Raw genomic sequence first — 13,525 nt, 5'->3', positions numbered from 1 at the left:
CAGTGGTGCTGATGTCTTATACTCACATGATATGATAACACTGCATTTTATTCATTTTGATCATTTTTGTTTATAAAAACATTTAAAATAATATGTCTTTATTCTAACGTGCACACTTTGCATTTATTTATATATCATTTTTGTATTTAATTTTTAATCTTATGGGTTCTTCATTAATGTCATCTCCATAAATTGTCAGTGTACATCAGACACACCACATCGACCAGTGGAAAAGAAAAAAAAGACAACAATGATTCACACCATTCACATGGCCACAATCATAAAAACATGAACACAACTAAATTATGAGAAAAAATAATTGCAATAATAAAATCAATTCCTGACATGATTGGACTTTAGATGGAAGTAGTGTTTACAGTGTAGGAGGTCTTTAACAGGTGGCAGCCCCTAGAGGGTCTGTGGAGCTACTACAGGGGCATGGCAAAATCTTTGGTTGATTAGACATTTTCTAACTTTTCCCAACAAGTAGAGTCTGTTCAGTCCTAAAATGAAATCCAGAAGCTCTCTGCAATGTCAGTAGAAGAGAATCTAACAGTGGCAAATATATGCATGTTTATGTCAGGTGTGTTTATGTCTATGGCAGTTGTACCTGTGTATTATCTGAACAGCTTAATAATGTATATTATCAGCATATTATCGCCGAGTTAAACACAGAACACATATAGTAGGTAGGGGGTACCTGCTTAATCTCTCCATCAGTTTGTGGATCCTTGGTCTGAAAAACATTGAAGACCCCTGAACTACACACATATTTATTTCATTACATTCTTGAATATTGTCAGTAAGTAAAATTAACTGAAGTTAGGAGCCGTGTATGTTAGTATACAACTTACATTTTCTCATTCAATGGAAGTTTTTGTCAGGTTGGGTTGTAGAGGTGAGGACCCAGATGCAGGGCAACAAGGATGAGGACGGAGGTACAAACAAAAAGTATTTAATAACTAACTAAAGGCGCTGCGCAAGGCAGGAAAATGCAAAATACAAAAATCAAAAAGAAATCATCAACATGGCATGGAATCTAGGATCACGGCATGGAAAACAAGGACCGTGGCAACATGGAAGAAACATTAAACGATGCGACAAGGAACAAAGGGAAGGCAGGGCTATAAACATACTGGGGGCTGACAAGACACAGGTGAGACACATCAGGGCAATGACAGCAGGAGAAACCAATTAATAATCAAGAGACAAGGAGGCACAAGACATGAAATCTGGAAACCTGACAAAATAAAACAGGAAACTTCAAAATATGAGCCCAAAATAAAAGACAGACGGAGAACCATAAAGGGTCTCTATGTCACTGTCAGCAGGATGTTCTTAGCCAGAGGTTGATCTCACTGATTTGTCTTTTCTGTTCTCTGTGAAGAAAATCTGCCAAAATCCAAATGAATAATAACTGGATTCTGGAGCAGCAGATTTCATCTGAGAGTTTAGACTGGTTACACAGGTTCACCCTGAGGAGAGAAACACACTGACTTAAAACTCAAACATAGAAGAATTAAAGAAAAAAATTATACATTTTAATTCCTTAGATAAACCAAGTGCTGTGATCTGTAACAGTGAGAAATAAACATACCTCTATGGAGTTGTTTGCATGATTGTTTTTGTCTGTAACTAAATAAAACCAGAGAAATACATATTTACCATCACTGTCATGACTCAACAGAAAACATTAACATCATCAAAGATGTGACAAAACATGAACAAGAAGAATGTTTTCCTGCTATAAATGGAACCTACCTGCTGGACATATGTTCTTTCTTATGATGTAGTACAATACTGCTACTACTGCCATTATTATTAGAACGACTAAAACAACGATCACACCAATGTAAACACCAACATTAACTCCAACATTTGAAGTTTGTTCCCCACAAACAGAATTAGATGACTTAGTTCCTGCTGTTATCAGCTGAAGTTTCATTGATTCACATCTGGAACAATAAAGAGACATTTATAGAGAATATTACTGATGTAATAAGACATCAAACATGTCTCCATGTGTGATGTGAGGATTTACTTACTGTGTGTGTTGGTGACAAGATGTTAATGTCCCATCTGAAAATGTTCCATCACTGCAGTCAGAGCACACAGTGTCTGAGGAGGATGTACCTGCACACACAACATTATATGGAAGATGAAACTAGTTCAGTCTAAAGTATGAAGAGATGAATTCATGAGGAAATAATGTGTCTTAAATCTATGAAGAATCAGACTAACATAGAAACCTAGATGGCCTAGATGAGCATTAAACATTGTTCACCCACAACCCTGAGATTAAGAGTCTCATGTTCTACCGACTGAGTTAGCCAGGCTACCTAGTTACTGACATATTTGTTCTTTTGGGAGAAGATTGATTCAATTTTACAGCCGACATCTTGTTTATTATACATCTGGCTGAGGAAGACAAGCGGGTTATGATCAGTGAAGACAGTTACAGTTATAGAGGTCGAGCCTACATAGACTTCAAAATGCTGCATGGCAAGAAGCATGGCAAGTGTTTCCTTCTCGATAGTGGAGTAGTTTGATGTTTTTTAAACTTCACCACTCATGGTTCACACTCATTTGACCACAACTGCTCATGAGCCAATGCCAACACATGCTGCCGACAGTCAACAGGGAGAACAATCTGATACACTACACCCCAATCTTCACCTGCATCAGTTGCAGCACTATCCAACTGTGAAACCCACCTGCGCATTAAGACACCCTCATCAAAGAAGAAAGGCTGTTTAACGTCACACTTCTCAGGCTTCTCAACAGCAGCTGCCTGTTCTCAGTCGCTTATTCTTGACAGTGTCCTGCCTGCAGTTGTCACGTCTGATGTGAGTGCTGTGGTCGTAAGAGGGATTGAAACGGGTTTTGTTCCTGCACCCCTACATCGTGTACATGTAAAAGTTAGTGAAGGATCCGCTGCCTGTGCAGCGATGAGCGCCTTACGGTTCAGGGGCAAGGTGGTTGCAGGAGTAACTACAGGCTCAGTCACCTTCACTGGCTCCTCCAACCTGCAGTTCACTGAATCGTCACCAGAGGGCAACACATCCTGGGACAGAGCAGACACAATGAGTCAGACAAATCAACTTTCGGTGCCTTCTTGCAGGTGGGGGCTCTAGTTAACACACTAACTACAGGTACATCAGCGAACTGTTTGACTAGACCATCCTGCTCAGACTCAGGTATAGGTTCACTAACCACCTCAGGCACAGGATACACCTTACCGCCAGCAATGTCGTTTCCCATGATGAAATCAATGCCATCAATGGGAACACAGGAACGGACACCAACCGGGAAGAAACCAGTGGCCAGATCAGATTTTACATGTACACGATGTAGGGGTGCAGGAACAAAACCCATTTCAGTCCCTCTTACGACCACAGCACTCACATCAGACGTGACAGCTGCAGGCAGGACACTGTCAAGAATAAGCGACTGAGAACAGGCAGTGTCACGCAAGACTCTCACCAGACGCGGGTCTTCTGGCTTTCCTGTGGCAGACACATAACAGGAAAAAATAAAGGGTTTAAAACAGTCATCTGGTACCCCTGACACGCAGTTAGCAATTAAGTGACCGGTTTTATGGTAGAAAAAACACTGTCTCTCAGACTTGGAAGTGGTGGAAACCTTAGCACCGGGCACCGGTGAACTAGGCCTTGGAGACCACTCACGATGGGCTGGTTCACGCCTAACAAACAACATAAACTCATCTGCCAGACTGGCAGCCTGCTGCAGAGTGGTCACCTTCTGCTCATTTCAATATACCGCGGTGCGCTCTGAGACACAGTTTTTAAACTCCTTCAGTAACATCAACTCCCGTACTGAAGCAAGATCCTTAGCCTTACATGCCGCACACCACCTGTCAAATAGAATCCCTTTCTCCCTGGCAAAATTGGTGTGATTCTGATTCTGCGTCTTCCTGAGACCACAAAAACACTGTCTGTAAGCTTGTGGCACAAACTCATACGCACACAGAATAGCCCCCTTAACCTGCTCGTAATTCGGTACCTAAAGAAAAGGAAAAGAAACAAGGAAACCAGAAGTCCTGAGATACTAATTCATTTTATTACTTACCACAAGTCAGAGAGGACGCTGACACACAGTGGTGCTGATGTCTTATACTCACGATATAATAACGCTGCATATTTATTAATTTTGATCGTTTTTGTTTATAAAATTATTGAAAATAATATTTCGCTATATTGTGATGTGCACACTTCGTATTTATTTATTCATTTTCAATTTTTGCTACTTTTGTTTTTGAGTTTTTATCTTATGTCATCTCTGTAAATTGACGTTGTACATCAGTAACTTACAGTTTGTACAGATTGTACACAGCATCGACCAGTGGAAAGATGTGTTAATACTCAACTTTTTCTGCTATGAGATACAGGTCTGACCAGGACATTCTCAAATTGTGGCAAAGTATAAAATAAAATATTCTCAGTTATCACATATCAATGATATTTTAGGAAACATTTACCAATATATTGAGAGAGAAAAGCTTATTTTAACTAATATAACTCAAAGACACCGCAACAATTAAAACCAGCGTATGTGGTGTTACAACATGCAAAGGCATCAATAGATTTCATATATGTGACACGACAATCAGTCCATTCATACATGACACAGTTTCCAATAAAACAAATTGTCTACATGTCACTGTCATCAGGGTGTTTATACAAGTTCTTCTGTGCCATCAGAGTTTGAGTATGAATTTCTAAATAAACTCACTTTATAAATTCAACATTAAAATATTCAACCTCAAATAGAGTTAGTCTCAACTTCTGGGTAACCAGGTAGCCAGCTAAATCCGGTGCTACTTTCACTTATCACTGGCCCCATTATACAAGGAACTGATCATGAAGTTTTTCACTCGGTCTCTCCCTCCAGTATTTGCCTTGAATGAGCATCACCAGCGTTAGTCATGTTCTTCAGTCATCCTGTCATACCTCTATAAGTAAAAAGCAGAAGGGATACAAACTGTATGTTTATAGCTACATTCATACGATGGTGAGATACAGCAGTGTATAGTTAGCACGTTTATATAACAGCCAGCATTAACGTTGTTGTCGTCATCGTCGCTGTCATCAGCAGAGAGGCCCAGACCACCCTCTCCCCGTCCACTTCCACCAGCTCCTCCAGAGGAACCCCCAGGTGCTCCCAGACCAGACTTGAGATATAATCCCTCCATCATGTCCTGCCTTCTCCAAATCCACAAAGAACATGTCAACTGGTTGAGTAAACTCCCATTTCCCCTCCAGCGCCCTAGTGAGGGTAAAGAGCTGGTTCACAGTTCCACTCCCAGGACGTAAACCACATTGTTCCTCCTAGAGCCTCCAAAAAGGGTCGGTGCTCTGAACTGCTGTTTGGAGCATAAGCACCAACAACAGTCAGGACGTGTTCCCCGGCCCAGGAGAATCCCACCATACAGGCAGAGAGTCTTGGGGCAAGCAAAAAGCTCACCGCAGCCCTCTGCCTCTCACGGGAAACTCAGCAAGAAGAGGGTCCCACCCCTCTCAAGGACTTTATCTAGTGGATAGAGCTCGATCCTCCTCCACAAGCTCCGCCTCTTTCCCCCCCAGAGAGGTGACGTCCATGGTCCATGATCCAGCTTCCATAACCGAGGATCAGACCAGGAAACGCCCCCGCCTTGATCTGCTGCCCAGTCCACTTTGCACCGGACCCTTTCTGCATCTCCTGCAGATGATGGGCCCCCACACGTTATTGTGTGTCATATAACTGTTAGCTTTCCATTCCCTGAATCTTTGTTAGATGCTGAGATTGATATTGGCATGAAAAAAAAAAAACGTTTCTCTGAACTACTTTGGTAAAAAGACAAATGAAAATAAAAAGACCTTTATTGCAGTTTTGGAGCCATCTAGTGGTCAGAAATCACCATTCCTTTTTAGAGAGATTTTGAAAACAGGATGGCAAATCTTTACTTCTCTTCTTCAATATTTCTACAATACATTAATGTGTGCCCGTAGAGTAGATTAACTGATAGTCAACTGTGTTACCAACATATTCATGTGAATTTGCTTTAGATGTTACATTTACAAATATGAAGATAAAGTGTATAAAAACAGGAGTTGATCAGGGTCTTAATGTGACAGGTCTGAGGTCTGCACTTGGCACAAAGCTCTAAAAATGGCCCAAATGTCAACTGTAAAACAGGGATTAACACAATCTATTGTTATAATGTTTTTTAATCTGTTCAATTGAATTTATCAGCCTAGACACTTAAATGTTAATCAATAAGTAATTAATAATGAATTAATTCTCATATTAAAAAAGGTTACTCTTGTTCTGTCCAGTGAACTGTTACTTCTGTCAACGTGGTCACATGTTATAAAATTACAATGTTACAACATTAAAAAACTCATTTGAGTTTAAGTTTAGCAAACAATGAATTTAGTACATTTAGGGTGTATATTATGGAAACATCTAGTTTATTTATCAAAAATGAAACCTGATATTTTGTGGTTTGAGTTAACTTGACATGTACTCCTAATTATACAACCAGAGCTGTGGTTTTTGTTCCTTTCCAGAAACTGCAGCCACACTCATCTCTGTTCCTACTGCTCTGCTTTACCTTTACTGGTATTATTATTATTACCACCATCAGATGAAGGCAATTAAATCAAAAATAAATAAAATAAATAGTGATTTTAGTTGTTCAGTGGCAGTCTTCACTTGTGTTCATGCATTAAAGCAGAAACATTTAAGTAACATCATAGTGTAACACAGCCAGTTATCCCAGTGCTTCATGTTTACTATTACAGCTTTAAATATAGCAAACAATATGACTATAACCCTTTTAGGTTTAATGCGTTTTTTATTGATTCAGTTATTATTTGCACAGCATTTGACATTCTTTGTCGACTGTCAATATCAGATTCAATAAAAAATGGCATCTCCTCGTCACTTTTCCCATCATATGCTGCAACAGAAGAAACAGTTAATCTCTCTGACAACTTCCCCACCAGGAGCTGCCTCCTTCCTAAGCCTGGGAGGCACTTGCACATTGTACACATTTGCAATTTCACTAAATGAAACAGTGTCTGCCAGAAATATGCAAAACAAACGAATCGTGAAAGCAAACCAAATCGATCTGGTGCCAAAAAACACAGGGAAACACATTCGGGCCCCCAGTTATGTTATGCCCGACCTAGGGATACCTAAACATAACATAAAAAAACTCTCCCTCTTCCACACGGAGAACACGGAGAAATGCAGTCCAAAAACGAAGGGATTTGTTTTTACCCAAACGAACATAAGGTCTTCGGGGTGAGCATCACCTAAAACAATAAACAAAACAAGCTGGGTTGAAATCTGACTTGCCTATACCCAAAGAAAAAGGAGTCAACAGAAAAACAGGTTTCTACCCTCACTCCCTATCCAACAAAACAGGAGAAAAGATGGACCAAAATAAAAAGGCTGCTCACCCCTACTAAATGGGACTGCACCCTGTCTGTACTATTTACAATATTTACAAGTGAGATACAACATCTCATCCGCACATAAGCGAGACAACACTAATAACAAGAAGGCCAGATCTGGTTGGAGTCGGCGATTTGCAGGGGGGAGATGATCACAGTGCGGGGGATACTAGAAAACCAAGACAAGCCAGCGAGAGAGAGAGAGTCTGTTGCCGGCTCCACTTTTGAAACCGCGGCATCCAGGTCTACCTCCAATGGGCAGCATCCACCTGCAAGGGCACATCCTGGACACAAACAAAGACACAGCTCCCCCTCCTGGACAGGGAGGGACAACACAACAGAGAGAAAACCAACATAGAATACAAATTATGACCCCTATGGTCATAACACTGATAATTTAAAGTTCAATCTAATCCTAAAATACTGATGAAACATGTTAATGCTCAGTGTTTTTTTTAACAACATTAGTCTATTAAGACAGACACACTCAGTTTAACTGAAATAACTTACAAATAAAATAAAAGTGTCTCTGTGTCACTGTCAGCAGGATGTTCTAAGCCAGAGGTTGATCTCACTGATTTGTATTTTGTTTTCTCTCTGAAGAAAATCTGCCAAAATCCAAATGAATAATAACTGGATTCTGGAGCAACAGATTTCATCTGAGAGTTTAGACTGGTTACACAACCTGAGGAGAGAAACACACTGATTTAAAGCACAAACATTTGTAGAGACATCATACAACCAGAAGATCCTCAGTTAATAAACATTTAATTAAAGAGCACACAGTTGTCTTACCTCCTGATGCTGTGACAATGACATTGATTCTTCCACTGGTTGTCGTTTACGTAGAGGTGTCTTTTTAGAAGAATTGAAGAAAAAAAATTATACATATAATAATATAATAATATAATCAATACATTTAATTTCTTAATTAAACCAAGTGCTGTGATCTGTAACAGTGAGAAATAAACATACCTCTATGGAGTTGTCTGTATGATTGTTTTTGTCTGTAACTAAATAAAACCAGAGAAAGACACATTTACCATCACTGTCATGACTCAACAGAAAACATTAACATCATCAAAGATGTGACAAAACATGATCTAGAAGGATGTTTTCCTGCTATAAATGGAACCTACCTGTTAGACATTTTATCTTTCTTCTGAAGTAGTACAATACTGCTACTACTATTATTAGAATGACTAAAACAACCACCAGATTGATGATGCCCACAATAACTCCAACATTTGAAGTTTTTTCCCCACAAACAGAATCAGTTGACTTAGTTCCTGCTGTTATCAGCTGAAGGTTCATTGATTCACATCTGGAACAATAAAGAGACATTTTATAGAGAATATTAGTGATGTAATAAGACATCAAACATGTCTCCATGTGTGATGTGAGGATTTACTTACTGTCTGTGTTGGTGACAAGATGTTAATGTTCCATCTGAAAATGTTCCATAACTGCAGTCAGAGCACACAGTGTCTGAGGAGGATGTACCTGCACACACAACATTATATGGAAGATGAAACTAGTTCAGTCTAAAGTATGAAGAGATGAATTCATGAGGAAATAATGTGTCTTAAATCTATGACGAATCAGACTAACATAGAAACCTAGATGGCCTAGATGAGCATTAAACATTGTTCACCCACAACCCTGAGATTAAGAGTCTCATGTTCTACCGACTGAGTTAGCCAGGCTACCTAGTTACTGACATATTTATTCTTCTGGGAGAAGATTGATTCAATTTTACAGACGACATCTTGTCTGAGCAGCGTCTGTTTCATCAAAGTATCCAAATGTAATTGGTAGATAATAAATATGAAACGATAAATGAGCAACGTCTACATGGTGGTTTGTCAAATCTGGTATTTTTAGAATCGAAAACACACAAAGTAGAGACGCTCATTTACTCACTATCTTCCTAAAACTTTGTGCTCATTTAAACTAGAAAACCAACCTTTTTTCTTGATGTATTGTCCTGGATCACAGTCCTTGTGTTTCTGTGCTGCTTCACATTGGTCCTTTATTAAGTCAGTACAGAAGAATCCTTCAAGTGGTTCACAAACTGTATCTGATGTTGTTCTACATGACTTCTTTACCTTCAGACCAGAACCTATCAACACATATGGAAGTTACAAAACATGCAGAAACAAAACTCCTATTCTGTTTAATCTGTTTCTGATTTAAAGATACCTTCAGTGGTTAGAACAAGTTTACAAAATGTGACACAATAGTCTCTTCAGTTCATGAATTCATAGGAAACATCTGCATAAATTAACTTGTTGATGTGGATTTGATTTAAAATTCACCAGTTGATGTTAATATGGAAGAAAATTAAAACATTTCTACTAATAAATAAATAATAGTAACAGAAATGTACCTGTATCACAGTTGGTGCATTGGAAACACTGCTTACGTCCAGTAGCTTTATCCGTATAAGTTCCACTCGTGCAGGGCCGACATGATGTATCACTGTACGCTGAACAATCTATATCAACTCTGTCTCCTGTTGAAAAGACACAAATTTCAAGCCATCTTGTTAAAACACAATCATCATAGTAAGGAGCATGTTGCTAAGTAAAGATTCATACACTGTTGCTTCTTAAACTGGTATTATTATTACTACCATCAGATGAAGGTGAGTTTTAAATAAATATCGATTGTAGTTGTTCAGTAGCAGTTTTCACTTGTGATCACACATTAAACATCAGGAAACAATGAGGAAACTTTTAGTCTCCAGTTGGATCTTACCAGGTGGACACATTGGGCAGCAAATATTCCAATTCTGATACTCTTCTGGACGACATGTGAGGGTTTGACAGGACAAGACTTTAATCACAATTATCTGTGAAAAGAAATTAAAAGAAACAACAAAATAAAAACAGTCATCTCCCATGTTTCTTTGATCCGTTCATCTCTCTCCTCTGACTTTAGTCTCTTAACAATAAAACATCTCTAAATTATAACAGGAGGCTTCTACCAACATAAGCATTGTGCAGATGTGTCTGTACAGCAGGGGTTGGTTTTATGAAGTTTGTCCAAGATTTTACGGTACATAGTCCTGTTCATCTGTCTTTTAATATGGTGAAGTCGTCCTGTACCATCGGCAGAAAACCAGCCCTAAGACGTAAGGTTTCCACCTCCTCAGTGGTTTTATTGGTGACTGTGGTCCTAGCAACCTTGAGATCATTAACAAGTTTCTGCCGTGTAGATCTAGGTTGATCATTCACTCTGCTCTATCTGATCAGAGGGTAACCAGAGAACATCCAGTTCACTTTGACTTGTTGGATGTATGCGAGATGTAAACAGGACTTGAAGAACAACCCCACTTCTTCTATCCCACTAATAGAAAGAATCTCCCAGGATTAGGAGGATTAGAGGAGGAGCTTTAACATTTATTATCTTGTGATTTTCTGCTGTAAAGAATTTTACCAGAAAAGCTGAAGTTCTCAAAGATGTTCTTCTTGAAGTCTTGTCATGTAGCAGGAACATTTTTTCGTAAGTCCAAGACACATCAATGAGATTTGGGATGAGGTGAGTTTGAACATGAGAACAGCATCTGTAAGAAAAATGAAATGTTCATAAAAACTACATTTTAAAGCAGGAATGCTGGTTAAACTCATTAGGTTTCATTAAAAGTTTGAAGAAAACGTCTCATTTTAGGGGTTTTTCTTTATTTTCATTACATATAAGTTTCTTCCAAGTCGTCACCTTTGGCTTTGAGGACAGATTTCTACACTTGTGTTATTCTCTCAATCAGCTGATCAATGTCAGGCTTTAGTTCTTTTCAACTTCCCTGTTTTGCCAAGTGTGGTAAAAGAAAAATATATTTCATTCAGCTGTTGCTTTGTTCATTGTTGTACACTTTCACATAGGACAGCACATACATTGTGTAACTGTTTTCATTTTATTTAAGTTTTTGCCATGTCCACTCCTTCAGGTAATGATATTCTAGACCTCGACCGTGGTCCTTTAACACATGCAGGTAGATGTTTCACAGTAAGATGAGAGCTGCCAATAGATGGACTTTCAGTATGATCAGCTGTGGAGGACTTGAAGAAATGGTTGGTAGAGACGCAAAAAGGTGTGATGTTCTGTGATGTGTTAGTTTGTTTGTGTAGTTTCTTTACCACCCACACTGTGCAACAGGTTGAAATGCACTGACAATTTAATGGGTTTTGGATGCTCACATTTACCAATTAATTTATTACTGTTGGTGCTCGTTTCACTATTATGTTTTTTCTTTGCTTTGTATTTTACAACTCCAAATCCTTTGGTAGCTACGCTGCCTCAAAGATAGTTAAGAGCTCATGAGCAGTTTATCATTATAGAAAAAAAAAAAAAAAAAAGGCTCCTGTCCTTTCTACAGCAATCATTCATAGACTCCCTACAGTCCTCCTCATATTCATGCTCATAGCTGCTGTCTGATAAATGCACAAATAAATAAATAAATAATAATAAAAAAAAATGAGCAGGTGGTAGATCTGTTTGCACACCACAAATGACAAAAAACAACTAATAAAATTTGTCATCTTAATAAAATTAGTTATTAACTAGAACAAAAGAACTTTCAGAGGTTATAGGCTGAATAAACTAGATATGAGCTGTTAAAATTTAACCCTGGTGGAGGCTCCATAAAAGAAAGAATGAAAGGATACAAAGGTTGAAACAAACGTAAGTAGAAACTTCATTAAGATGTATGGTTTGCGATTTAACATTTTTAATGACGTTGCTTTTGAAAGTTATTGTACTTTTAACAAAAAAAATGACGTTACTGACATATGAAAAAAAAAAAAAAAGGGAGTCTACTTCCTTGTTATAACAGTTGTTCATTTTAGTACCTTCGTCTCACATCAGACAACTCCGTCCTTCACTTGTGTTGTAGTTCTGAGTTCAACAACTGAACGATGGTAATATTAAAGTGGAGACGACTCATAGTGCAATAGAAGACAGTGACAGTCTGTCCAGTCTGTTCAGACCAGTGACTGTTCATAGACATGAGGTTTAGAACACATTTACACAATCAGAATAAGAACAAGGATCGACCTCGGAGGAACTTACCCACGACGATGACTGAACCCAGGAACAGTGCAAAAAAAACAAAAAACAAAACAAAAACAACAACGTAGAAACCAAATTCCAACGGAAAATGTAGAAACCAAGTAGAGTCTACTTATCGTTACCAACCACTCCCTGCAAAGTCAATAATGAACCGAAAGAAGAAGGAGCTGCTATTTGATATAATCTGATGGTTCAGTCCATAGTCTACTGAGATACTAATTAATCTTCTTATTTTATTACTTACCACAAGTCAGAGAGGAAGCTGCAGTAAACAAGTGATTAAACACAGTGGTGATGATGTCTTATATTCACATGATATGATAACACTGCATTTTATTCATTTTGATCGTTTTTGTTTATAAAAACATTTAAAATAATATTTGTCTTTATTCTAACGTGCACACTTTGCATTTATTAATATATCATTTTTGTATTTAAATTTTAATCTTATGGGTTCTTCATTAATGTCATCTCCATAAATTGTCAGTGTACATCAGACACACCACATCGACCAGTGGAAAAGAAAAAAGACAACAATGATTCACACCATTCACATGGCCACAATCATACAAACATGAACACAACTAAATTATAAGAAAAAATAATTGCAACAATAAAATCAATTGCCGACATGATTGGACTTTAGATGGAAGTAGTGTTTACAGTGTAGGCCTTCAACAGGTGGCAACACCTAGAGGGTCTGTGGAGGTACTACAGGGGCGTGGCAAAATCTTTGGTTGATTAGACATTTTCTATTTATTTTCTAACTTTCCCCAACAAGTAGAGTCTGTTCAGTCCTAAAATGAAATCCAGAAGCTCTCTGTAATGTTAGTAGAAGAGAATCTAACAGTGGCAAATATACGTATGTTTATGTCAGGTGTGTTTATGTCTATGGCAGTTGTACCTGTGTATTATCTGAACAGCTTAATAATGTATATTATCAGCACTAGGCCGAGTTAAACACAGAACACATATAGTAGGTAGGGGGTACCTGC

At 38.3% G+C, this 13,525-nt stretch overlaps 1 protein-coding gene and 1 long non-coding RNA gene across 3 annotated transcripts in view; both read right to left on the bottom strand.

Annotated features, from left to right (window-relative positions):
* Window positions 1-961: 961 nt before the first annotated feature.
* LOC124996644 lies at window positions 962-1,798 on the bottom strand. Its single transcript, XR_007110879.1, has 2 exons — window positions 1,598-1,798; window positions 962-1,475 (listed from the first exon to the last, which is right to left on the bottom strand). It is a non-coding gene; the product is annotated as an uncharacterized LOC124996644 (long non-coding RNA).
* Window positions 1,799-6,776: 4,978 nt separating this feature from the next.
* Window positions 6,777-13,525, bottom strand: part of LOC124996486 (tumor necrosis factor receptor superfamily member 14-like) — a 78,998-nt gene continuing 72,249 nt past the window's right edge. Inside the window, exons 1-10 of one of the 2 annotated variants that reach the window (XM_047569580.1) lie at window positions 12,531-12,867; window positions 10,902-11,028; window positions 10,221-10,314; window positions 9,850-9,975; window positions 9,427-9,582; window positions 8,876-8,963; window positions 8,600-8,784; window positions 8,436-8,473; window positions 8,256-8,315; window positions 6,781-8,145 (exon numbers count right to left, since the gene is read on the bottom strand). In XM_047569580.1, the coding sequence (XP_047425536.1) occupies window positions 8,137-8,145; window positions 8,256-8,315; window positions 8,436-8,473; window positions 8,600-8,784; window positions 8,876-8,963; window positions 9,427-9,582; window positions 9,850-9,975; window positions 10,221-10,314; window positions 10,902-10,961 (816 nt within the window). In that variant the 5' untranslated portion in view covers window positions 10,962-11,028; window positions 12,531-12,867 and the 3' untranslated portion in view covers window positions 6,781-8,136. Of the gene's footprint in view, window positions 8,146-8,255; window positions 8,316-8,435; window positions 8,474-8,599; window positions 8,785-8,875; window positions 8,964-9,426; window positions 9,583-9,849; window positions 9,976-10,220; window positions 10,315-10,901; window positions 11,029-12,530; window positions 12,868-13,525 lie in introns of those variants that run through there. The other variant, XM_047569563.1, reaches the window with a different exon arrangement.

The sequence above is a fragment of the Mugil cephalus genome, chromosome 1 (genome assembly GCF_022458985.1).
Source record: "Mugil cephalus isolate CIBA_MC_2020 chromosome 1, CIBA_Mcephalus_1.1, whole genome shotgun sequence".
NCBI classification, from domain to species: Eukaryota; Metazoa; Chordata; class Actinopteri; order Mugiliformes; family Mugilidae; genus Mugil; species Mugil cephalus.
The sequence above is the reverse complement of the archived record's forward strand: the minus strand, read 5'-3'. Positions and strand labels throughout refer to the sequence as shown.